Source organism: Muntiacus reevesi, chromosome 2 (genome assembly GCF_963930625.1).
Source record: "Muntiacus reevesi chromosome 2, mMunRee1.1, whole genome shotgun sequence".
NCBI lineage: Eukaryota > Metazoa > Chordata > Mammalia > Artiodactyla > Cervidae > Muntiacus > Muntiacus reevesi.
Window position 1 is genome coordinate 256801753 of NC_089250.1, and position 27141 is coordinate 256828893.

The window sequence follows — 27141 nt, forward strand, 5'->3', positions numbered from 1 at the left end:
TTCAACTGCTATCATTAGATTGTTGGTTCGTTTAACAGTGAATGCTTTTGTAAACGCCCACTTCACGCCAGGCATGCACCAGGTACTGGGAAGACAGCCTCTACTCACAGCCTCCTAGGAGAAGGGGCTTTACAAAAACAGGGTTGAGGAGAGGCCTTTGACAAGAAGTGCAGCAAAGTTTCTGGGAAGAGGGACCAGGGTGAAGAGGCTGGAAGGTAAGTGGAGTCAGCTAGGTAGCTAGATGGGGATGTAGTCAGCAGTGACACACTTCTTGTTGGTATTTTAATACTCCTTTGTTTCTGAGGCTGGAAGAAAAGCCTTGCAAGTGAACACTTTAACTAGGATTTACTGTTCATTTCACAGAGGAAGAGAGAATTTATATTATAATATTTAGTTTGACTCATAACCTCAATTAAATTGGCAAACTATTTCATTTTGTTTTAGAAATCTCCTCTAATCAAATTTGTAAACATCTTTCAACATTTTAACATTATATGTTCTGTTGTTTACTTAGTTCAGTTTTATGATGTTCCGTTGCATTGTTATTTTTTCTCAATTTCTTTTCCCTGTGTTGGTCTCTTTCATTTTAAAGATTCTCCTCTGCTTTCTTGGTGTTTATCGGAGCAGCCATGCAGTGCTAATTGGGGGTTGAGTGCAGGAGTGGTACCTGCTGACTTCATTGCAGGTGGCCGGGCAGTGCAGTCCCCACCTTTATCTTCTCACCTTACAACCGTCTGTGCCCTCCCGGGCGCAGTCTCCTGATCACGCTGCTCACACATACCTGACTCAAGGTCTTCTCTACCCAACCTGTGGGTATCATTCATGCTGAGAGCCCAGCCCAAGTGAGCAGCCTTCTGGTGCTCCTGTGACCTCCTGGCCTTGACCTTTTCCTTCACCCACTTCTGTCTGCCCTGGCTTTCTGCTTTCCTTACTTTGCTTCCAACCAGTGACCCTGCCCCCTACACACTGAGAAAACAGAGTTTTCCTAGCAGCAGCCCCTCTTCTCCATTTCCACCCAGATGACACACCTCTCCCATTCAGATCCTTTTCTGTTCCTTCCTCTTCATTACAGCAGAGGAGGAACCCTCTCCTCCTGTCCAGAGTCTGCCTCTCTCCACCCTGCCCCCACCGTCAGGGCTTCTTTGGTGGGACCCTATGTTTTGTCTCCCACCTCCTCAGCATATTCCCACCAATACACAAATAGGCTTACAAATAAGAATCCTCCGTGCTCTGCCCTGTTTCTCTGCTTTTTTCATAGCCAGCTTCTTGGAAGAATTGTTTGCCTCACCTTTGATTCACCCTAAAAAAAATTACTGTTATCAGATATTTCAAGCATATATGAAATGTCACATACATAACCATCTATCTACCTTTTAGCTTTGTCAGATGAATCTTCACTTTTTGCACATTTGCTTCATACCTTTTATTGTTAACAGAAAAATATTGTTACAAATGCAGTTGAATTCCCTTTATATTTCTCCACTGTCGTATTCATATTTCTTTCTCTCTAGATATAACCTCTTGATTTTGGAGTGTGTGACTCCTATGCATATTTTTACATTTTTATTCTATATGTGTGTATCCATCTGTGTATTGTTTTGCACAATATGAAGCTTTATATATAACGAGCGTCATTCAGCTCACTAAAATCTGGCTTCCATTCCTCCACCAGAACATGCCTTGTCTTGTGAAGGTCACTGGTACCTTCTGTGTTGCCAGAAACATTGGCAGAAATCCAAGGATCCCATTGACTCCATTTAGCAGCTCACAGCGACTTGGGCCCTGGAATCCTCTCTCCTTATGAAGAACCAAGTGCTCTTAGTTACCCTCTTACCTCCTAGGCTAGCCTCTCCAACCATTTTGCTATCTTCTCTTCAGCATAACTTATGAGTGTGAGTTCCTCAAGGCTCAGTTCTACATGTCCTTTTCCCTGAGGGGTCTCCATCTAATCTTGGAACTTTGAAAACCTCTTGTATGCTGGGGCCATGGAACGTGTGTGCCCAGTTCCCTTCCCTCGTGGTCCCAGGCCCCTGTGTTCAGCGGCTGTCCTCCTCAGGTCTTCAGATGGCTCAGCCCTTGGCCTTCCCGTGTACGCCTGTTCCTCCTCAAACCGTCCCTGTGCTAGCAAGTAGTGCCCTCTCACACTGAGGCCCCTCTGCAAGAGGCCTGGCGTTTATCCTCCACTTTTCTCTCACAGCTGCATCCAGGCCCTACGAAAGCCCTGCAGACCCTGCCTCCAACGTCCTGTTGTAGACCTGCCCCTTCATTCTGTGTCCACTGTCACTGTCACTGACTTGTTTCAGGGGCCATTACTCTCCCTGACAGCGTCAGAGGCTGGGCCTGCTTCTGCCCTTCCTGCCTTGCTGTCCCTCATCTCTCTCTGTTTCCTCAGGGTAAGGGGTAGACCCGTCCCATGACCTGCCTAGGCCCACATAGTCTGGCTCCTGCCTCCCCACCAGCCTCCTCTAACCACTCTCCCCTGCTCCCTGGGTTCTAGTTCCTGTGCCTACATCTCTGCCTGTCTGCCCCCCAACCCTGCAGGTCTGCTGACTGCCTCCTCCTCTTTAAATGCAGCCTAAATGATGATTTCTCAGCTTCTTGGGTGCTCCCTGTCACAGTTCTTTATTTCCTTTGGGATGCGTTTTTCCATTTTATATTCTTGAAATATTTTATTTGCTTGCCTTTCCAACCCATAAAAGCTGTCAGATCCAAGACTATAGGGACCAGGTTTGGTGCTCCACTGGCTTATCCAGTGACTCCTCTAATGTAAGACCTGTGAGCTACACATTTTGACTAAATGAAGAGTTCCAGAAAGAGAGCCAAATGGTTTTAAACTGTGAGACTATTAGGGTTCAGGGAGTGATTGGTCTTCAGATAGAATTTGTGAAGTTTTGGAAAACATTATAGCTGCTTAATTTCCTTTACTCTTGCAATGTTGGTAAATATTAAAACTCCATTAACCTAGAAGAACAAAAATTAACTGTTAAAAATGTTATTTGTTGTGCAAGTATTATTGTAATAAAAATAGATGTTGAAAAATTGAAAGACAGTTTATCCTGAATCCTTCCTTGCATCTAATAAATTGAATATGTATTTTTCTATATTCTCTAGTCCTGATCCATATGTATAGATAACTAGCATTTCATCACAAGATACAGATTAGTCTTCCTGTTTTTCTGTCTTAAATCCTTGTGTCTTCTTGTTTTCCTGTCTTATGTATTCATTGTTGTTGTTTATTGGTAAGTCATGTCCAACCCTTTGTGACTCCATGGCTGTAGCCCACCAGGCTTGTCTGTCCATGGAATTTCCCAGTCAAGAATACTGGAGTGGATTGCCATTTCCTTCTCTAGGGGATCTTCCCAACTCAGGGACTGAACCTGCGTCTCCTGCTTGGTAGGCAGATTCTTTATCACTGAGCCACCTGGGAAGTTCAATGTACTTTTCATAAACATATATCTAATGACTAAACAATGATTTCAAAAGTTCTGTTTTTCCTTTAATGTTTCAATGTAGTTTTTTTCCTATTGGTGAGGTTTTTTTACTTTGGTGTATAGGACCACTCAACCAAATAGATATATTTTTTAATTTTGGAAACTTGAAGGGCCAATATAGTTGGGTATCTGGTGGCTCAGACGGTAAAGCGTTTGCTTACAATGCAGCAGACCTGGGTTCAATCCCTGGGTCAGGAAGATCTCCTGGAGAAAGAAATGGCAACCCACTCTGGTACTCTTGCCTGGAAAATCCCATGGACGGAGAAGCCTGGTAGACTACAGCCCATGGAGTCACAGAGAGTCAGACACAACTGAGTGACTTTTAAAGCAGAGAAACTTAAAATGTGATTTTAAAAAATATTTGTGTATATATATATGTAACAGGTAGGTAAGTCTTTTCTGCAGGGTTTTTTTGACTGTGCCATGAGCCTTGTGGGATCTTAGTTCCCAGACCAGGGATTGAGCCCAGTCCCTCAGCAGTGGCAGTGTCAAATCCTAACCAGGGAATTCCCAGGGGCTTTCTTAAATAAGGCAGTGCTGTGTCCGTTTGTTTTCTCGTCAGTGCTTGGTTTAGTCTTTCAGAATTCCTGGCTGCTCTCTTCATAATAGAGATAATCCAGAATGACTAATGCTTAGATAGTTTCTTGCTTTATTTTAGTTGTTTCTTGTTCTTTTAATTTTGCTAGTGTCTGTAACATCCTCTTTTACCTACCAGTCACTATTTCTGTTGCAGGCAACATCTAGACTGAGAGAAAGAGGCTGTGATGGCCGCCTGGCAGGAATTGAAGTTCAACAGCTCTTTTGTTCTCAAAGTGCAGCAATTCCCGAGCACCAGCTAAAAGAACTGAACATAAAAATTGACAGTGCTCTGCAAGTATGTTTTTCAAAACTAGCACATTAATATCTGAGGAATGAAAACAAGGGGGGGAGTTAAAGCTTTGATGTTGAACCAGTTGGAAAGAGTAATAGGATAGTAGTTGGCCTCATGTCTTTTAGTAACTAGAAATTTAAGATTTCTATTTTCATTGGACTTTGTCAATTTAGAATCTACTATGTGATCTTGATTCTTGAAAAAAATTTCTTTGCAGGCGTATAAAATAGCTCTGGAAAGCTTAGGTCACTGTGAATATGCAATGAAAGCTGGTTTCCACCTGAATCCAAAGGCAATAGAAGCCAGTTTGCAGGTACGTTGTTCTGTCTGGTGGCTCCTGGGAGCTGTGGTGTGGCAGTCATGCCATCCACATGAGCCAGCCGTCTTGAAAGCTGAGCTGTGGGTCACCTCTCCTGTCCTCTCCAACCCTTTTTCAGGGCTGCTGCAGTGAGGCAGAGGCACAGCAGACGGGGCGGAGGCAGACCCCACCACAGCCCATGCAGTGTGAGCTTCCCACTGTGCCCGTGCAGATAGGATCAAGTTTCCTGAAGGGGGTCTCCTTCAACGAGTCGGCTGCCGACAACCTGAAACTCAAGACGGTAGCTTCCCATGGGGTTCCTTCAACCTGGGTGTGAACTTGAAAATGGAGTTCTTAAGGACATCTGATGGCTTGTAAAGAATCTGGTTTAAAAAGCAAAACTGAAGTGAAGACAGGAGGCATTGACGTTCCTCAGTAAACTGTTGTCTAAAAGCAGACTAGAGTGACGTTTCCCTCCCCCCATTTGATAGGTCTTTATTGAGCAATTAGTACCAGGCTTTATTGAGCATTAGTACCAGGCTAGGAGGTTTGACAGCCCCCTAGGTTGTTATAGTAACATAGGACGAGGGGGCCTCAGCTAGAGGTTTAAGGGATGTGACCCTTGAGAAGAGGACTTAAAGCAGAGAAAGACCTGAAGAATAAGTGTGGGGGTGAGGCTGGGGCTGTGAGACAGCCAGGAAGTGAGAACCTGTCCCAAGAGCTGAAGGTCTTCCTTAGAGCTGAAGTGGGGTGTCCTCTGGCTGTCAAGTATAGTCCCTAGTAGGATTTGGATTCAATAGCCCTGAAATGAAGGCTGGGCTCTTCTAGTTTATAAAAGTTGTTCAGGTGATTCTAATGTGTAGTCAGACCTGAGAGTCTAGAACAAGGGGAAGACATGGCACTGACCAAGGCTGGAGAAGCAGCCCAGGGAGATGGAAAGCCCCCAGTTTGAGGCAGGTGCCCCACCATGGCAGGTCATGTGATTAGGTTGGCATTTCTGAAAGATCCCGCTGGCTTCAGGATAGATTTTTGGCTGAAAGGAGAGCAGCACTGAAGGCTTTTGGCCATGGCCCCATCTGGTGATAATGGGAGGCAAGTGGAAGGATTCAGGAGCAACCTAGAGGTTGTAATAAGCAGGACTCCATGATTAACTGGCTATGAGAGGGAGGGGAAGGGAGATGAGACCCAAGTTTCTGGCTTGGACAGCAGTTTTGGTGCTGCTTATTAAGGCTTGATGATAGTCGTCAAAAATATATTTTTGTACATGATTTTAAGATTGCTTTTGAAATGTCCAAGGGGAGCCGTCCAGCAGGCAATTGGATGTATGGGTCTAGAACCCTGAAATGGGATCAGGGCCTGGGTCCTCACAGACAGATGGTCTCTGGAGCCAGAAGAGAGGCTAGGGGAATACAGGAAGTGTGTGGAGGGGGTTCAAGGAAACTTTGGCATTTAAGAGAGTGGCCGTGACTATTTTATAGTCACAGGGCCATAAATGAACTTCTTCAGGCATGTGCTGTATCTGCCACGGTGTACCCTCCTTATGGTACCTTGATCGGAGTACACTGCTGCTGTGAAGTCCAGCTTGTTGGGAGAGTTCTGGATCACCGGTTTGTTATGAGAGAATGTAACTCAGGAATAGCCAGATGGAAGAGGCGCCTGGGACGAGGCCTGGGGAAGGGGCTTGGCGGTTCCCTGTTCTCTCCAGGCAGCTCAGTCCCAGCACCTCCCTGTGTTCTCCAGCCCAGAAGTTCCTAGGGTGACTTTTAAAGAGACTTTTGCCAAGTTACTTTTATTTATAATTTTGCCCAAAGTGTACAAAATCAAAGGTTTTGAAAGTACACTATAAAAATGCTGTTTATGATTATGCTCTTGGGATGGGCTCTCATTTCCTGGCTGTCTCACAGCCCCAGCCTCACCCCACACTATTCTTCAGGTCTTTCTCTGCGTTAAGTCCTCTCCTCAAGGGTCACATCCCTTAATCCTCTGGCCGAGGCCCCCCTCGGCCTGTGTTACTATCACAACCTAGGAGGCTGTTTGTGGTTAGTGTTTCAGTGAAATAAATAGAGGCGAAATCTTGCCCTAGTACTGAAGTACTTAGGACCATTTGTGGAGCATCCTGTATGCCAGGCGTGTGTCAGATGTTTGCCGTGCATCGTCTCAGTTGATGCTCACCCACGAGGTGGGCACAGCCCTTTTCCCCACTTGACCGACAGAGGAGCTGGAGCCCAAGGCCGCACAGCCAGAAGGTTGCAGACTGGAACTGAAGCTTATACTGACCACTTGTTCATCCAGAATAAGGATGAAGTCTTCTGGTATTTACTTGTATCAGATAATTTTGTTTCCTTATTCAGAGGGATTCAGAACTTCAAAATTCCTTAGCTAATTTGTATCAGTAGATTGCTAAATAATGCTGTGTTTTGTGCTAGAATAGAAATCACATATGTGTATTAATGCACGTGTATCTGTATCTAGCCAGTCACAGGTTTGAGAAAATCTTTGAAGGTAATTGATGAGAATTACTTATGAAATCAAAATGAAGTGACTTGGGAGAACATAAAATTCTCCTCTCTCAAGGGCTATTCTGTGCCTATAAATGCATTTCTGTGAATTTTGGAACCTTTCATGGCTTTATTGTGAGGTGTGAACTTTCTTTTTATCACTTTGCAGCATACGATGTTGCAGCTGATGAAGGAGGCAGGCTGCTGTAATGGCATCACGCCCAGGGACGACTTCCCTGTGACCGAGGTCCTGAACCAGGTGTGCCCATCCACGTGGCGGGGCGCCTGCAAGACTGCCGTGCAGCTGCTGTTTGGCCAGGCCGGCCTGGTGAGTGAGCACGTGTGCCCGATGGGGGGAGTAGGGGAGGACATTTTAAGCGTGTGAGCATGTGCTGTGGGCTCATGTGCAGAAACACTGGATAATATAAACAGCCCTTTGGTTGCTGCAGAGGTTAGGCCAGGCGGGAAAGGAAGAGCATTATTAAAAGGTCTTTTTTTGTCCTTTACTAGATTGATGATATGTATTTGCAGGGGACCTAGTTGCAAAATGGTGTCTCAGGCTTTCCAGATTTTAAGGAAACCATCACATTAGTGATGGTAGGCCCTTTCACCTGGCCTGACTCTCCAGGGCTACAGTGGGTGTCTTTCTGTTGCTCAAACACAGCAGCCTCCTTCCAGTCTCAGGTTTTTGCCCCGATGTTCCTTTTCCCTGAGAATACTCCTCTCAGATCTCCGTGTGACTTACTCACTCTCATTTTCCTTACGTCAGCTCAAACATCACCTCCTCTGATGGTATAAGTAGTGCCCCGTCCAGTCACTTTGTACCTCAGCTCTCTGTTTACCTCCTTTTACACAATAAAAATAACAACAGCAACTCCAAACTAAGTTTGTTCTCTTCACCTTTGGTGAGAAGAGTAACTTTTGCCAAATTTGGGTGGGGTTAGGAAATCAGCATCTAGGTGTCTTCAATTTTGGTTTTTTTCACCATTTATTTGGTTGTACCAGGTCTTTTGTGACACTCAGGATCTTTAGTTGCTGCATGTGGGATCTAGTTCCCTGACCAGAGATCAAACCCGGGCTCCCTGTATTGGGATCGTGGAGTCTTAGCCACTGGACCACCAGGGACGTAACAACATCTAGGTTTTTGTTAGGCACCTTTGATCTGTGTCCCTTTGTATTTATCCTACTTTCTAGCATGAAAGATTGCTTTTTGAAGTGTTATAGGTCCTCCTCCAGGGGATCTTTCCGACCCAGGAAGATCCCTTGGAGGAAGACATGGCAACCCACTCCAGTATTCTTGCCTGGAGAATCCCATGGACAGAGGAGCCTGGCAGGCTACAGTCCAGAGCGTCACACAGAGTCGGACACAACTGAAACAACTTGGCACGCATGCGTAGCATTTTAGAAATTAAAGGAAGTTAATTAGAGATTAAGATAATTAAAGAACAGTTTCTACTCTGATTCCTACTTTATTCATAAAAGGAGCTGTTGGGAGGATGCAGTCCTTCTGTTTGGTGTGGGTGAGTGCTCTGGTGACCCAGCTCAGAGTAGTACTTGCCTTGTAGAGGGCCAGGTGGGGCCTGTCCACAGTGTTGAGTTACATTTCCCTTAAAATCTGTTCCTTAGTATAGGAACCCCTGAGAAAAAGAGTAAACTGGAGACCCCCTGCTGAAGTATGGAGGAGCCCACTGCCTTTAGTAGATTGATCCATATTCCCAAAGACCATTTTAGCTGCAACTAGGGGAACCATGTCAATAAGTTCTCCAGAAAGGAGTGTGTAAAATAAGGTAGGAAGACCCAAAGGCAGTTCTGAGAAAACATCAGTTAAAAAAAAAGTCCCATGTTATTCAGAGAGTAAAAACTTCTTCCTAGTTCTCTGCTCCTTGATCCCGGGGCAACTTTGTGTGTGACTGATGAAGAAATTTCAGATTATTGTTCTGGGGATGGGAGGAAAGAGGAAACACCTGCTTGTTCCAACAATGGCTATTGCTTGGACAGGAAGTCTTTTCTAAAAGACGCTGCAGACCAGCTGTGGGAACTCTTTACAGCTATGGAAATCGGCTCCATTAGATGCTGAATTTGGAATCCTAATAAGCAACTCTGCACCGCTTTGCCCTTCCTGAAATATTACAGATTTGGTTTTAAAGTGTTTTATGGTTATTTTCTTAAAATTCTTTTAGTTATTTGAAAATATATTCATCACTTTGTCACACCCTTTAAATTACAAAGGATACTATATCATCTGTGTAATATTAAAGACTCTCCTCAGGGCCTCCCTGGTAGCCCAGTGGTTGAGACTCTGCACTTCCAATCCAGAGGCCGCGGGTTCAATCCCTGGTTGGGGAACTAAGATTCCACACGCTGCATGGCACAGCCAAAAAAACAAAAAACAAAAAGCTGAAGAAAGGAAAACTCTCTTCCAGGGAGTTCCCTGGTGGTCTGTTGGTTAATACTCCATGCTTTCATAGCTGTGGCCCAGATTCAGTCCCTGGTTGGGGAACTGAGGTCCCACAAGTGCACAGCGTGACCAAAAATAAAACAAGAGAAAAATCACTGAGAAAGGATTGGTTCTGCATTTTTCCTGAAGTAATTCTGTTCTTATTGATGGTTGAGGATCAAGTGGCCTTAACAAAAAGCCTCACCATCTTCTGGCTCATATTCGGTCATTACACATAGGCTGCTCTAAAAGCATTGGTTTGATTTTTAATGACGTTTTTATTTCTTTCAAGTGTATCAAGTGAAAAAACACTTAGATGAAGGAAACAAAGTAATTCCTAATTAACATATTTACAGCTTGGAAGAAGTACTAAAAATGATTGTAAAGTTCAGTACATCCTGCACCTAGAATGCAGTTTCTGTTTTTTTTGAAGTATTACTGTTTTCAGTCATCTTTATTACTTGTTGTCTCCATGGGGTTCCTGACTGGCTTATGTGTTTCTGTGTTGCCAGATAGTTGACTATCTTACCAGAATAGTTCTTACCAGAGTCACTCAGCAATGATAGGCTCATGCATTTGATTTGTTTATGATCCATTTTTCTCTTTGAAAGCTGATTTTTGTTTTCGTTTCTCTCTTAGGTGGTAGTTGACACAGCACAGATTGAAAATAAAGAAGCCTATGCCCCCCAAATCAGTTTAGAAGGCTCCAGAATTGTGGTTCAAGTCCCATCCACATGGTAATGTGACTTTTACACTAACACAGGCCTAAGCTTTGATTGATGTTTGCACATCTTTGAAAAGATTGTGTTGCTTATGACAAATTTGTTACTGAATCCACAGCTTTTGAACAGAGTATATCATTTTCTCTAAGTCACCCAGCGTTTCTCTGAAGCTGAGTATAAAACATAGAATTTCTTCCCCTTTGTTCCAGCAACAACCTGCTAATCTAGAGGTCATGTCATCGCATACCTAGTGTCCTTGCAAATCTGGAGGCAGATGGAGCTGTTTCATTTTTAATTATTTGCTTATATTTATAAACTTAGAATGAAGTATTATCATTATTATTATTATTTGCTTTGACTGCATCCCTTCATTCTCTCTGGAGTTATTTCTCCACTGATCACCAGTAGCATATTGGGTACCTATTTATCTGGAGAGTTCATCTTTCAGTGTCCTATCTTTTTGCCTTTTCCTGCTGTTCATGGGGTTCTCAAGGCCAAAATACTGAAGTGGTTTGCCATTCCCTTCTCCAGTGGATCACATTCTGTTAAGGCTATGGTTTTTCCAGTGGTCATGTATGGATGTGAGAGTTGGACTATAAAGAAAGCTGAGCACCAAAGAATTGATGTTTTTGAACTGTGGTGTTGGAGAAGACTTTTGAGAGTCCCTTGGACTGCAAGGAGATCCAACCTTCCATCCTAAAGGAGATCAGTCCTGGGTGTTCATTGGTAGGACTGATGTTGAAGCTGAAACTCCCATACTTTGGCCACCTGATGTGAAGAGCTGACTCATTTGAAAAGACCCTGCTGCTGGGAAAGATTGAGGGCAGGAGGTGAAGGGGATGACAGAGGATGAGATGGTTGGATGGCATCACCGACTCAATGGACATGGGTTTGGTGGACTCCAGGAGTTGGTGATGGGCAGGGAGGCCTGGCGTGCTGTGGTTCCTGGGGTCGCAAAGAGTCGGACATGACTGAGCAACTGAACTGAACTGAACTAATGAAGTATTCTTCTTAATTTATTCAAACAAAAGCCCCTAGAAATCAGTAAGAAATGGGCAAAGCACATCGATAGGTAAATCAGAGGAGACATGGTCAATGAAGAGATGAAGAACTTGTATAACCTCACCTAACAAAGAAAGGAAGGCACAGCAGAAAATACAATGTCATTTTGCCCATCATGTTATTAAATTGTTTTAGAATAGCAGTACTAGATTTGGTCCAGACTGTACAAAAACAGGCACAGATGTTGTTGAATAAATCACACAGCCTTTCTGGAGGGCAGTTTCATTTGTCAGAAACCTAAAATAAGGGCTGTGACCTCAACAGTTCCACCTCTAGGGATTTATCCTTGTGATGTGCCTACAGATTAAGCACAGTTTTATTAGTAAATAGGAAAAATTAAACATATATTGGAATACTTTTGCAGTTAAAATCATGGGCAGAATGAATATTTAACTAGATAGAAAATGTTTGAAGTAATTAGGTAGGAAGAGATAGTAAGGAATAGTGACACTGTTGGGACCCATGTGGACTAACGTGGTAGTTGGGTAATGTGTTTGAATTGTGTTTAAATCATTTCTTCTTGAAATGTGAAGGGGGTCCAGTGGAGATTCTGCTTAAAGTTTTAGAAGCTGTTAATATTTCAAGTGTGAAAGCAAAAGTGTTAAGTCACTCAGTCATGTCCAACTGTTTGTGAACCCATGGACTGTAGCCCAGCAGGCTCCTCTGTCCATGGAATTTTTCAGGCAAGAATATTGAAGTGGGTTGCCATTCCCTTCTCCAGGGGATCTTCCTGACCCAAGTATCAAACCCGGGTCTCCTGCATTGCACACAGATTCTTTACCATCTAAAGGGTTGGTGATTCACTTCATGTCCCAGAATCTCCCTTCTGTGAGTTTCTCCACAAATTTCTAAATTTGATTATTAATTAATTTATATTCATATCTTCATTCCTGTCAAACAGTAGATTTTTTTTTTTGGACTCAGCTTGTAGGATCATAGTTCCCTAACCAGGGATTGAACTTGGGCCCTCAGTAGTGAGAGTGTAGAGTCCTAAACCACTGAACTGGCAAGGAATTCCCCAAGCAGTAGATTAAAAGCTCACATTTTTGTAAGAGTTTTGTGTTCCTGAGTTTGTTTTCTAATTCGGGTTCTTATTGAAAAACAATAAACTTAACTAGGATTCTCATTTTAAAGAAAACGTTTCCAACTCTTGGATAATTGGGTAAATATAAACAGCTAGTACTAAAATGGTTAATACTGCAGTTTACTTCCAGAACTCTCCCTGTATGATTGATTTCCTTTGTAATTCATTGCCCATCCTTGAAAGACCTCACAGATTGCAGATGCTCCCTCTGCTGGCTACTTTTGGTAAAAATGGCATAGTTTTCGGGTTTTTGTTTCAAGTTACAAAACTTGTGCTTTTTGAGAAGAACTCAAAAAGAAGTAGTTGCTTTACTCCAACTTAGAGAAAATGAAATTATTAGCAAAACTAGTCAAGAGTTTATTATTTTCTTTGCTTTTAATATAATGAAGTATCTAGATTCTTCCCCCCCCACAAAGTAGTATCTTACTTAGATTTTTAAACTGTCATATTTAAGCTGTTCACCCATTCTTTCTTTCATCAAATATTTACTGAGTACTGAATATGTGACAGACACTGTTCTAGGCTCTGGGGATTAAATCAGGAGCAAGACAGACAGGGTCCCTGCCCCTAATAGAGCTGGCTTTGTAGTGGCGTGGGGGTTGGGGAGGGGACTGCTAATAAGCATAGGAGTTAAGTTCAAGCACTGGCAAGCGTACGAGGGGAATAAGAGTAGAATGACATCATCTGTTACAGAATAACAGGTAGAGATGGCAGGAGGAAGCTGTTTTTGATGAGGAGGTCAGTTATGAAGGGTCTCTTTAAGGATGTGACGTTTGAGAGAAGCCTCCTACGCAGAGAGCAGATGGGGGAAGCATCACAGGCAGAAGGAACAGCAAATGCAGAGATCTGAGGAGTGCGGTAGTATGACTGGAGGTATGCTGGGTGGGGGTGAAGACAGGAGTCGTGGAAGCCAGGACTTGCAGGGTCCCTGGGGGACTAGGGTTTTATCTAAGAACAGGTAGAAGGTTTTAAGCCAGTCAGGGTGATTTGTCAAAAAGAATAGGTTTAGTGCCTTCAGGGGATTTTACTGATCAGTTCTCAAGACTGATGAATAACATAAAAATACCATTCTATTGATTTTTATAAAGAAATTATTAGTATCACCAGAAACCGTAGTACTCCTTTCTGTGTGACCAGAAAATGCTCACCTAGTGGGCGGACATGTGACCAGCCAGATCACAAGCAGAAGGTGGCTTGAGAACACAGAGCAAGTGTGTCCTGGTGGTCAGTGATTCCAGGCTGAGAGAATCAGGTGCATGAACCTCAGCCAGGTGCACTGGCCAGGATTCTCTCCTAGGAGCCCAGGGTCTGGTTGGGTGCTGGCAGAGCTTGCCTTGTTGCTCGCTTTCTCCAGGGTTTCTGAGACTGACCAGCTCACATCCTCATATGTGTTTCTTCTCAAGCCAAAGTCGCGTTGGGCAGTGCTACTGCCTCCTTAGGATGGCTTCGGCAAGTGTTATTTGCACCACTTAGCCCCCAGAGCACTCAGTAATAGATAGCATCTTCCTGGTTCTCCCTCTCAGAAAAGGCCTCTTGGTGGAGGTGCCCCGGGTGGGCAGTGGGGACCTGAATGCCAGCTGGAAGGCAGCTCTCAAAGGGGAGCAGTTCAGGCAAAGGCAACAGCCTCAGAGATCCTGAGATGTGAGCAGACCCAACATATTCAGGGCATGTGAGAAGCCTCGTAGTTGGGACACCATAAAGAGAGGTGACAGTGAAGAGGATCGTGTCCAGAGAGGCAGGATGCCTGGGTCACAGAATCTGGAGGGCTGTGGTGAGGGGTTTGGAGTTTATTTCAGCCACAATAGGATGCCACTGGAGGGTTCTGCACAGGGGAGTGGTGTGTTCTGATTTGTGCTAGAGGAGGCTCACTCTTGCTGTGTGGAGGAAAGTCAGGGCTGAAGCCAGTGTAGGACAGTGAAAGGGCATTACGACACCTGGAAGGCAACCCCTGCACTGAACTCTTCTCTTCCTACTAAACAGATTCTAGGCAGTTAGAAATCTTCGGAGACGCCAGGCCCAGTTGTATTGCTTCCCCCTCCTATTGCGGAGAGGCAAGTCCCAGTGTTAGCTATATCATCCTTTAAGTATTCTTATGACTACTAAATTTTTCTTTGGTGCCAAAAGTTGTGGCCTTTTGTATAAGGCCTGCTTGAAAATTTGAACCCCGTTGCGGAGAAGGGCAGCCTAGACTTACGCAACTTGGTTGGTGCCTAGGTGCCTGAAAGAAGACCCTGCTACCATGTCGCTGCTGCAGAGAAGCCTGGATCCCGAGAAGACACTGGGCCTGGTGGACGTGCTCTACACGGCAGTGCTGGACCTCACCCGCTGGAGGACAGGGAGGTGGGTGTCCCTGCCGAGGAGCAGAGCGACCACTTACAGGGTCATGTGAGCTCATGTCACTCATAGTATGTGAGTAAATAAGGCAAGAAGGGGAACTTTGGGACAACTTGTTATTTGGGAACAATTTCAAGCTTACAGAAAAGTTGCAGGAATAGAACAGAGAATCGCCTTTTATTTACCCAGACTCCCCAGTTTGTGAACACTTTTGCCTTCATTTGTTGTATCATTTCAGAGTTAAGTCCATCAAGAGGATTTTAACCAAGCTCACATTCTCCCTATGAACTCAGAGCAGAAAGGTGTTTAGAAAGTTTACTTATATCTTGCATGAAATTTATTTATATCTGAAAGCACTGACAGTTGCAAGATTATCTGTTTGTGAATAAACTTTAGAACTGGTAGAGACCTTGAACATCTAGCCACAAGCCCTCTACATGTCTTCATTCCTGAGCACACAGAGGCCAAGAACAGCGAGTTGCTTTAACCAGGGTCACTCCAGCCATCATCTGCCCAGCTCCCACCCCATGCCTTTTCCATCTCTAGGACTTTCTTTCAGTACTGGAAAAAAGTACCCAGAACACTTTGGAAGTAACAACCCTCTGTTCTTGGCACTGTCTGTGAATTACCTCCAGAGACAATCTGTGCTGCCTCGTGTCCCTGGGTCTTGCCCCTTCACCCCTCTCTGCTGTGTGGATTAGTCTTTTGCCCCTCTGCTGGATCTGCCAGGCTCCCCTGTCATCCAGGCACACAGCCAGCCTCTGCCAAATGCATCTCCCACGCTAGGCTAGGTGTGCGTTGCTCTCCTGTGTTGCCGTCAGAGGGTTTCACTCAAAATCCTCATGCCAGAATCCTAATGTAGTTTTCGTGGCCCTGTGTTAGACACGGTGAAAGTGAAAGTGTTAGTTGCTCAGTCGGATATGGTAGATGTTTTATAATAAATATAGATAGTAAGTGCTTAAATTATGTACTCTTAAAACTTTTGAGTGTTTATGAAATAAATGAACCCATTTCCAAACAGAGAGGTCTTTTTATTCTTAAAGTCTTTCTTGAACACCAAAGCAGTCCTATTTTATTGTCCAATTTGTATATTTGTCTTTTTTTTTTTTTTTTTAACACATTTCTCTTTCAATAGGGAACAAGCTTTACCCTGCATACAGATCCAGCTTCAGAGGGAGATCTGTGATTTTGGAAATCAGGCTGACTTGCCTTCTGGGAATGGGAACAAGTCTTCAGGTGGCCTGCAGAAGACATTCTCCAAGCTGACCTCCCGGTTCACCAAGAAAGCTTCCTGTCCCAGCTCGAGCAGCAGCACAAGTTACTCCATTCCAAATACCCCTTCCAAAAACATCTTCATAGCCGGGTGTTCCGAAGAGAAGGCCAAAATGCCCACTAACATGGACTCAAGGCTACAAAGCATTTTGAACATTGGTAATTTCCCTAGAACTGCAGACCCTTCACAGTCAGCTCAGAATTCCAGTAATCAAATGGCCAACGGTTTTCTCCTAGAGAGGCGTGACAACTTCCTGCAAGGGGATGATGGCAAGGATGAGAAGGGTATGAATTTGCCAACTGATCAGGAAATGCAGGAGGTGATCGATTTTCTCTCGGGCTTTAACATGGGCCAGTCACACCAGGGCTCCCCACTGGTGACACGGCGCAACTCTGCCGCCACAGCCATCGTGACTGAGCAGAAGGCAGGAGCCATGCAGCCACAGCAGCCGTCACTGCCAGTGCCCCCACCACCGCGGCCACCCCAGGCTGGGGCGCACACACCTCTGACACCCCAGCCGGGCTTGGCACCTCAGCAGCAGTCCCCAAAGCAACAGCAGCCCCAGGTCCAGTACTACCAACACCTGCTGCAACCTGTCGGACCGCAGCAACCCCCGCCCCAGCCCCGGGCCCCTGGGAAATGGGTACCCGGCTCATCCCAGCAGCCAGCGCAACCCGTCGGAGCTGGTCTGTCTCCCCTTGGCCAGTGGCCTGGCATATCTGATCTCAGTTCTGACTTGTACAGCTTGGGTCTGGTGAGCAGCTGTTTGGATGATGTGATGTCAGAGGTTTTGGGACAAAAGGCACAGGGACCTAGAAATAACACCTGGCCAAACCGTGACCAAAGCGATGGAGTCTTCGGGATGCTGGGAGAGATTCTGCCTTTTGATCCTGCAGGTATGTGAACCCCCTCCCCACCTTGGGGTTTTAACTTAAATAGTATCACCAAGGACTTTATAGGGCCTGCCTGCCATGGCCTTCCTCGTGGGAGGCAGTGACTTAATCCCCTTTAAAGACCCTTTCTCACTGCCTGATGGCAAGTATTGGGCAGCTCCAGCAAAGGGAGGAAGCAGTAGTTAGAATGAGTCTGAGAAGGTAAGTGGAACTATTTTCTTATTTTGTAGAGGACAGAACTGAGGCTGAGAGAAGCTGAGTGACTCAGAGTCCCATCAGTTACGAGGTTCCAGTTGGAGCCCCCCCATTCATGGCAGCCAAATGGCTGGCCCTTCACAGGCTGCTTTTTCCTAATCACATAACCTGTTCCATGATTCTCTTTTGCCTAAACTCTAGAACCTATGAAAGGTGGTAAAGCACCCTCCTACCTTCACAGAATTTGGCTTTTCCTGGCCTACACAGTGTGAAAATTCCCCAGAGTTACCTTAGGAAATTAGAAAAAGAATTTAGAAACAAAACAAAAATAAACTAGGAGGAGGAGTTAAGGATAAAAGTTGTTCTACACCTGAAACTAAAATGATATTGTAAATTAGCTATGCTTCAATTTCAAAATAAAAGCTGAATAAAATAAAAGCTGGATAAAAGCTGAAGCTAAATAAATTTGAAAGAAAAATATAGTAAATGTAAATAAATCTAAAAGAAGGGTCTTTAGAAAACCAATAAAATAGAGAAACCAATTTATTGCAATCCTGATTAAGACAGAGCAAAGAAAAACAAGATTAGGAAGGAGAAAGACAGCTACAGATAGAGGAGAGATTAAAAGAACTTTAAGGGTTTCCCTGGTGGTTCAGTGATAAACAATCCATCCGCCAGTGCAGGCGGCACCGGTTCACTCCCTGATCTGGGAAGATCCCACGTGCCAGGGAGCAGCTAAGCCTGGGAGCCCCAACTACTGAGCCTGCGCTCTTAACGCCTGGGAGCCCCAACTACTGAGCCTGCGCTCTTAACGCCTGGGAGCCCCAACTACTGAGCCTGTGCACTGCAGTCCCCGTGCTCTGCATCAGGGGAAGCCACCACAGTGAGAGACCACGCACCCCAGCTAGAGGGTAGCCCTCATTTGTTGCAACTAGAAAAAAACCTGCACGGCAGCAAAGACCAAATAAATAAATAAATAAACTATTTAAAAAACAAATAAAAAGGACTTTAAGACATTATCACATGATGTGATGACATCATACTAGAAAACTGAATGGAAAATAGAATCTTTTCTAACAAAATATACATGATCAGAATTGCACCAAGTAGTGGAAAACCTGTCCAGTCTATTCCAGGAAAAGAGATCAGAAAGGGAGTTATGAAGCCAACATGATTTTACTGTAAAAACATAACTTTTTATGAATGTAGATAGATGCAAGAATATGTAGCAGTATATCAAAGGAGTTATATCTGGTTCACTTCAGTAGTATAAGATAGTTCAGTCTAAGGAACTCAGCTCCTGCACCGTAATCTGTTATTTCACCCAGTAAATGAGAAAAACTCACACAGCAGAAGATGCCATCAAGACATTTGGTAAAAGACACAAGCAGTTCTTAAGTAAACTCAAAACATGAATAGAAGGAAATGTCTTGAATATGAAAAAGATTATCTACCAATAGCCAGTAGCAAGTAGTACTTTGTACAGTAAAACAAAGTCATTCCAGTTAAATCAAGACCCAAACAGTGTGTCAAATGATACCACCAATACCATGTGACTTTGTCTTGAACTTTCTGGCAAATGTAGCAAGACAAAAACAAAGGAAAGAAGTGGTATAGTATAGGTTAGAAAAGAGACATTAAAAAAAGCACGTCTCTTGGGACTTCCCTGGTGATCCAGTGGCTAAGACTCCGAGCTCCCAATGCAAGGGGCATGGGTTTGATCCCTGGTCAGGGAACTAGACCCCATATGCTGCATACAAGATACAAGATAAATATATATAAATTGATTACTTGTTACTCTAATTTAGCAAATGTTATATGGAAGTGAAAAATAACCACCAGAAGAGATTGCCTACCACATGCACCCAGCATTATCTAAAATTAAAGGAAAGAAATTTTTTCTTAACGTCTTCTCAGAATTCCTCATACTGCTGCGTGAGCTCTTTTGTTCTTGCTCCCCTTGTGTGGGTGGATGTGGGGCCCCCACCTAGGGGAAGGTCTGATAGTTCCACCCTGCTGTGGAAGAGCAAGCCCCTCTAGCCACCACCAGTGGGGGCTGGTGCGGCACATTTTCTCAATCGCTGAGAAACAGTCTGTACATTTTTTGACAGGCGCGTAATTAAATCCAGAGTATTAATGGTGTTTGGCAGAACTTTATCATCTTTAATCTCTACGGGGGCCCAAACAGCCTGTATGTCATTAACCTAGGAATCCTACTAGCTTTTCCTTCTGGATAGCCCTTTCTTACCTTCAAGTCCTTCATGTAGCTTCCTCCAGATGCCACCCCAGCGGCGTAAGGTCTACGTGGCTCTTTTTGCACGGTAAGGGCATTCTGGAAGGATGAATTCCAGAAGGCGCCCTTTCAGGCGGGGGCGGGGCGGGGGGGGGGGTGTTGCGTGCAGCTAGAACCGAGTGCCGCCTCTGGCTCAGGCGCACGCAGCCCCTGCGCGCCCCCTTGTGGCCATCTTCGTGCAGTGCACACATGGCGGCTCGCAGAGAGAGCAACCTGAGGCTTGAGCCCTGGTGTATCTCCCACCTTGAAGCTGGAAAGTATTCACTCATGAGTCATATTCAGTTTGTGAACTACAGACATTTTCCTACTGTGTCTTTTTGTTTGACTTTGTCTAAATGTCTTCTGTGCTGTTTTTCTTCAACTGGTACTGACTTGCACATCCTTACTCACTTCTGTCCAATATGTTTCCATCCACCTCTTCATACTTTCTTAAATTTCACCTTACTTACTATCACTCTTAAGATCTTCAGGCTGAATTAGCAGGTCTGCCTTCAGTATCCAGGAGAATATTGGATCAGACTTGAGCCCAAGAGGGAAGACCAGGTATTCTCTATCTGGCTGACCCTAATGCTTTGATAACTTTCAGGTTATCTTTTAGTTGAAGTCATCATCTGATCCTCTTAGTTGTTAAGTATGTAGCTCCAGACATTGGAAATTTTTAAAGTAACTAGTATTTGTCTTTCAAATTTAGCCTTGGCTAAAGCAGACCTTTTTGTTCTCTGACTTTGTGCACATTCAGCTTGCCCTGCCCTAGGCACACCCCTTCCCAAAGTCCCTATGCACACACCATTCCCCATCTTCAGACCTGTGTGCTGAAAGCCCCATCTCACCACAAGTAGACTTCTGAGCAAATTCTATAGCCCCCTCTGGGCCGCATGCCTGGCAGCCCCTCACCACTTGTCATTGTGTGTGTCAACAGGACACCCTCAGAAGGTAGGGAAGGAAACAAGAGGCCAGTTTGGGCCCCCAACCCTGTTTATTCCTCTGTCTTAATACAGTGGGTTCAGATCCCGAGTTTGCACGCTATGTGGCAGGAGTGAGCCAAGCAATGCAGCAGAAACGGCAAGTCCAACATGGTCGCCGACCAGGCAATCCCCGGGGCCACTGGCCACCCATGGATGATGCCCATCGGACCTGGCCTTTCCCAGAGTTCTTTGCAGAAGGGTGAGTGCTGGGTGTGGGTGGGAAGTTGAGTTTGGGGTCTGGGTTTCTGCAGGGGACCTTGGTATACTCTTACCAGGCCATTCATTTGTAGGCCCCCACGTGAGAAAATGGCACATGGTCAGATCTTAGGGGTCAGAGTTTCATGACTGACTATAGGATGCCAAGTAGCATGTGGTGTCCCTGTGCATTCACCATTGGTATGAACTGATGATTTCTGAGACAGGCTCTTCTGCCCTGGACAAAGATCTTATCTGGTGGTGTTTGGGACATAATTGCATGTTTAACAAGTCTTTAGCTGAAATGTGTATGGTGATGAAACCTGTGTCATTTATAGAATGTGATCCTTGTAGCCTACAAAAAAAAAAGCAAAGGTGTACAGTTCAGATTCTGATGTATTGAGAGAACTGTGGATTTTCATAATAAAGACCTTTGGGGAGTGATTTTTTTTTAACACCTCTTACTGCTCCCTGATTAATAACTCTGCACAGCTAAAGACCATCTCAGCTTTTTGTTTTCTCAAACATGAATTGCATATATACACCACAGCTTCTGAGACATTTTTAGAGGAAGGAGAGAGACAAGGGACCACTGTTGGGTTGTGAGATACGAGCAGGGGAAAGAATGTTCCCTTAGGGCTGGGGTGGGGGTGGGGGTGGGCCCAGGCTGTCCAGCCGGGGTCCAGGCTGGCTGACTGAGGCCTGGGACCAGCTTCTCTCTTTGGCTTTCAGGGATGGCCTGCACAGCGGCTGGGCGGGGGCTCAGGGAGACTCAGCCAGCTCGAGCGATGAGACATCCTCTGCCAACGGGGACAGCTTGTTCTCCATGTTTTCAGGGCCTGACCTCGTTGCTGCTGTCAAGCAGAGAAGGTATGAAGAAATCTTGAAAACAAAGAACAGAGGGGTGCATGAATGTGATCCACAGCTTATTCCTCTACAAAGCTCAGTAGCTCCATTGCTTCTAGGTACTCACGTTGAGAGAGGCAGAGGACCTCTTCCAGTACTGTCTTGCTGAAGCTTGGGTGGTGATGTAAAGTTGGGTTGAGTTTTTACTGGGAGAACAGTCTCATGCTCGTGGTAGCCCCAAATACCTGTATGACAGGCTAGGGAGTATTATGGAGAGCAGGGTCTGCTGAGGCTGGTCTGCGCCTTATAGGGGACAGCCCTTTCCATGGGAGGAGCAGGACCAGGACAAAAGTTCTGATCAACTCACCAACAGGCTTTGCAACTCCAAACGTGGGTCTGGCCCTCTCTTACCCTGTTTCTTCATCAAAGGTGGAACTGGATAAAAGTAACCTCTGAATGGTATTTCAAAGCTGAAAAAAAAAACAGGTGCAGGGTATATTAGGAGCTAAAGTTTTCAAGTGAGTGTTAGTTGCTCAGTCGTGTCCAACTCTTTGTGACCCCATGGACTGAAGCTCTTCAGGCTCCTCTGTCCATGGAATTCTCCAGGCAAGAATACTGGAGTGGGTTGCCATTCCCTTTTCCAGGGGATCTTCCTGGCCCAGGGATCAAACCCGGTTCTCCTGCATTGCAGGCAGATTCTCTACCATCTGAGCCACCAAAGGCATTATAAGTTTTCAAAAGTAGTCACAAAAATGAAAACGGACCCTGAAATAAGATAAGAATTTGTTTAGAAAGAAACGGAGAGACTGTTGTGGGTGTGAGGAAGCAGAGACCTGCCCGGTGACAAGGACATGAGCAGGAATAGAAAGTATGTGGGGTCGCCTGGGTGTCAGAAGTCACACCCTCATGTGATAGGACCAGGGTCCATCAGATAAGCGTGGGGAGCAGGTAGGTGAAGATGGAAAGGCACCTGACTCACGCAGACTAGGATGCACAGAGGAGTCACTGTGGTGATGGCAGTGGTTGCTGATCCAGGCTGGGGTGCATTCTCATGCCAGGCCCTGGGCTTGGCATTCACGTACATTTTCTCACTTAATTCTCACAAACACTGTGTTTGTTTACTAGGGCTATCATATCAAACAACAACAGACTAGAGAATTATTTAATAGCAAGGATTTTTCTCCTAGTTCTGGAGACCAGAAGTCTGAGATCAAGGTGTCAGCAACATTGCTTTCTTCTGAGGCCTCTCTCCTTGTCTTGCAGCTGGCCCTCTTTCCCCTGTGTCTTACATGGTCTTCCCTCTGTACCTCTCTGTCCTAATCTTCTTTTCTTATAAGGACACCAGTCATGTTGGATTGGAGCCCACCCTAATGACTTCATTTTAACTTAGTTGTTTAAACAACTTATCTCTAAATGCAGTCACACTCTGAGGGACTGGGAGTTGGGGCTTTAACATATGAATTTGGGTGAGGGAGGGACACCTTCGTTTGTTCAGTAGCTCCTGTCATGTACCAGGCACTGGTGGTAGAGCAGCAAACAAATCAAAGTCCCCTTCTTCATGAAACTGATATTCTACTGAAGGAAGGCTGATAAAAAATCCAATATGTTGGTTTGGACTAGGTTCTATAAAGAAGAATAAAGCAGGGTATGAGGGCAGAGAATGCAGGGGACAGCTGGATTTCCTGTGTTCCAAATGAGAGTCAGGGTGGCTTCTGTTGAGCAGAAAGCTGAACAAAATGAAGGAGGAAGTGGCAGTGGGGTATGTGGGAGAGAGAAGAATCAAGGGTGAGATGCAGGTTTTTGGCCTGAGCATCTGTGTGAAAGGGGGGTGTCATGGACCCTGATGTGGAGGACTGCAGGAGGAGTGGGACTGAGCCTTGAGGAGAAGTGAAGACTGGAAATTAGAGAGGCTGACTAGAGGTCCAGCCAGTCACCACCTCAGCTCATGCCCGCCGCCCCCCACCCCCAGCCCAGCCCTGTTGTGGCCTCCAGGGCACCACACCATGATGGCCCACCTTTGCCCCCTGCACGCAGCAGGCCCAGGGCCTCCCCACCTAGAACCAGTGCCTAGAGACCCACACCAAGCAGCTAGGTGTGCCCTGGAGGGAAGCCGGGTGGCCGGCAGGCAGCCACGGCACTGAGCTCTGGGTTCTTTCAGGAAGCACAGCAGCGGTGAGCAGGAGACCAGCACGCTGCCCTCACCGCCTCTTCTCACCACAGTGGAGGACGTGAACCAGGTATGTGGGCCCTGCTCTGGCCACAGAGGGCTGGCTTCATGGGTACAGACCATGGGCAAGGTTCCAAACCCTTAAATTTTAAGAGTTGTGTGGGGTTTTTGGTGGTGAACTACTCTCTTCCTATGGTTTTTGTCTAAATGATCAGCCATCTCAGCAGACTCAAGAGCCATGTGCAGAGGGAGTTCTGGGGCTGTGCTGTCCAGTGTGATGGCCATTAGCCCATGTGGCTACTTAAGTTGAAATTACTTAAATGTGAAGGTTGAGCTCCTCAGTTGCACCCGCCACGTGCGGTGAGCAGCCGCTGTGCTGGATGGCACGGACAGAGCACGTCTGTGGTCACACGCTCTGCTGGACCTGCTGCTCCAGGGCTGCGGGGAGGGCTGGGGCTTGCACCCTGTTTCCTCAGTGGGAATGAGGACTGGAGCCGGGGGAGGTGGGAAAGGAGGATGAGTTGCCAGAAATGTCACTAAGCACCCTCTTCTGTCTCTCAGGATAACAAAACCAAAACGTGGCCACCCAAAGCCCCCTGGCAGCACCCTTCCCCGCTGCCCAGCACCCTGCCTGGCCCAAGTGCACCACTCTATGCAGTCGCCAGCCCCGGCAGCCAGTGGAGCGACACCATGCAGATGCTGCAGTCCCCGGTGTGGGCCGCCACCAGTGACTGCAGTGCTGCCTCCTTCACCTACGTGCAGCCCCCGCCGCAGCCCCCGCCCCCACCAGCACACAAGGCAGCCCCCAAGGGCTTCAAGGCCTTCCCTGGGAAGGCTGAGCGCAGACCGGCCTACTTGCCCCAGTACTGACCCCGGGCCTCCCTGCCTGCCCGCCCAGAGCTTTTGGGGACAGGGGCCCCAGCCCAGGGCTGACTGGCTGGCAACAGCCCCCCAGAGGACCAGTGCACTCCTGTCCCAGGCAGGGATCCTTGGAGATGGAGGTGGTTGGCAGCTCCAAGCCTTTAAGGCCTGGCTTCTCAAAACTCTGGAGGCATCAGACACCTGGAGGGCCAGATGAAGATGGAGTTTTCTGACCCTCCTCAGGGAGGTGCTGGGGGATCTTCGAGTTTAATAAGCACCTCTGGTGATTCTGATGCAGGTGGGCCACTGGCCACACTTTGAGAAACACAGCTCTCAAGTTTGTAGACCCCACTGCGTGTGTTGGGAAGGCGTTGGGGCTGAAGGCTGAGAGCAAAACTGACCATTCTTCTGAAACCTTCCCTTTCCCTCCTTAACACGTTGAGTGATGACCACACCAATCACTGTATTTTATAGCTATTTTTCATATAGGTTTTTAGTTAAAATATCTCCTGCCTAAAATGCATTGAATATTTTAAGATAACAAATAAGAGTGGCTGGAGGTTTTTCAACACTATATTTAAGCTTCTACGAACTGGGCAAAGGATAGCATATTTGTGATGAGAAGCAATCACCTGGGTTTTCTGTAGATGGACAGCCCCTCGCCACCCCCAGCAGCACCCAAGGGGTGTGACCTTTACCGGATTTACAAAAGCAGGATCATAGCCCTGATGGTGCGTGGAGATGAGCCCGCTGGCTGCTGTCCGTGTGCGGGATACAGCTACACCTTCTGCCCTCATATCTTTCCACACACAGCCAGAGGCTTAGATACGGTTTTGGAGCATGAGGGTGTGGTCAGGGGGGCTGCAGAGAGACACTTGAAATTGCAGTAACATTGTGAGCTGGCTCAAGACAAACCAATTAAGATGTAGATAGGAATTAATTTAAAAGTTTTTCTTTAAAGAAAAAAATAAACCACCTCATTTTCAGTTAACATGTGCTGTTAAATAGATAACATCCTGTGGATTTAGGGATATTTTTCCAGCCAGAATGGATCCAGAAGAATTGAATGGTGCTTAAATTGAGAAATAATAAATATATCTATATAGACTAGACATATCCCACTGTATATTAATTGAGGTTACAGAAGTTCTTTATATAAAACTTATTTAAATTTTTCATACTTCATCTTTGAAAAAGTCTAATTGAGAAAAATCCATAATATTTTCTGGTATGAAAGTTTGACAGTATTAATATTTTTTTTTTATATTTTCTTAAATCATTAAACCATTTTAATATATGTTAACTACTAATAAATGGTTTATTCTTTCTAACTCCATATAAGCTTTTCCAGCAAAGATTGTAATAACACAGTTATGTTCTCATTTTTCTATGAATATAGGTAAATTTATATTTAAAAATACCAAAAAGAATATATATATATATATGTATGTAGACACACTAATTATAGAGGACCCTTAGGGTGTCTGAGCCCAGCCGTCTGAGTCTTTAGTACTGTGGTGCCAGGCTGTCTCCAGGCCTCGGGTGTTGTCTTCTGTGCTGAGTGGGGACGTCAGTGCTGCCTGTAGTCATGATCCTTTCACCGTGGGTTCTGAACATTCACCTCACCATGTTTACAGAGAACTATTTTGTACATAGACTTTTCAGGCACGTGCTTTGCACCAACCCTGCGTGGCTCTTGTCCGTGTTAGCCGTCACAGTGTGTGCACTAATGTCTGTTGGAGTTGTCTGTGGCTGTTTAGTTGTAAGATAGTTTTCTTCTCTCCTTCAGTAATGTGTCTCCAGTACCCCGTGTTTCGAGTTCTATTATACTGAAGTACCCTTGTTTTAATAGTGCCTCCCCAAAGACCTCACCCTGGACAGAGGTCAGTCCTTTATGCTCCAGCGCAGGTGACATAACATTGCTAACTGTCACTTTCCAGTCTGTTTTTCTCGATTAAGGAAGACATTTTGTAATTGCGTCTCCATGGGCTGTGAGACTGTGTGAAGCTGTTTGTGTAGTCTCCTTGTGGGTGCTGTGTTCTCAGCACCGCCTTGCTCTGAACACTGGTAATTCCAGGTGCTGCGCTCGGCAGAGGGGTCTCGCCAAAGCGCATGTGTGCGCGTGTGTGCGTGTGTGTCCTTTGTGTGGCCAGGCGTGGTTGCCTTGCTCGTGTGACTAGTTACAACGCTTCCAAACTGGAACTCTACATTTTGTATCTTACTTTTAAAGCTCCTATAAGTAAAATAACTATTGGCTTTATTAAAATATACCTTTAATAATTTTTGGATCTCTGTCTAAAATGAACTGCAGCAGATAATCATGTCAGAAGCCCTGTCTGATTCATTACTTTGAAAAGCTGCACACGAATAGGCTTTTAGGTCAGCCTGTCCTCTGACTCTGAGCCCTTGCAAGGGTAATACCTCTGGGGGTATTAGGATAAGCTGGGGCACGGGAGGCAGTGCTGGCATACAGAAAGTGGGACAACCTACCACATCTCTCCTGTTGGCTTCCCTGAGGCCAAAGCTGGAAGAGCCTCTCTGTGGTCAGAGCCACTGTTGTGGTGAAGGAGGCCACCTGAAGAATGCAGACTCTCCTTGGGTTGTGGTCTGCCAACACACATTCCAAGTGTGGGCACTTGTGAGCTGCCCAGCCAGC

At 45.6% G+C, this 27141-nt stretch overlaps 1 protein-coding gene across 3 annotated transcripts in view; it reads left to right on the forward strand.

Annotated features, from left to right (window-relative positions):
- GARRE1 (granule associated Rac and RHOG effector 1) overlaps positions 1–26767 on the forward strand; it is an 80988-nt gene extending 54221 nt beyond the window's left edge. For all 3 annotated transcript variants that reach the window (XM_065925778.1, XM_065925780.1, XM_065925779.1), the window contains exons 4-14: positions 4225–4365; positions 4580–4675; positions 4800–4961; positions 7328–7486; positions 10235–10332; positions 14678–14803; positions 15933–16966; positions 20450–20615; positions 21344–21481; positions 23616–23694; positions 24186–26767. In XM_065925778.1, coding sequence (XP_065781850.1) covers positions 4225–4365; positions 4580–4675; positions 4800–4961; positions 7328–7486; positions 10235–10332; positions 14678–14803; positions 15933–16966; positions 20450–20615; positions 21344–21481; positions 23616–23694; positions 24186–24494 — 2508 coding nt within the window. In that variant the 3' untranslated portion in view covers positions 24495–26767. The remainder of the gene's footprint in view (positions 1–4224; positions 4366–4579; positions 4676–4799; positions 4962–7327; positions 7487–10234; positions 10333–14677; positions 14804–15932; positions 16967–20449; positions 20616–21343; positions 21482–23615; positions 23695–24185) is intronic.
- Positions 26768–27141: the final 374 nt, after the last annotated feature.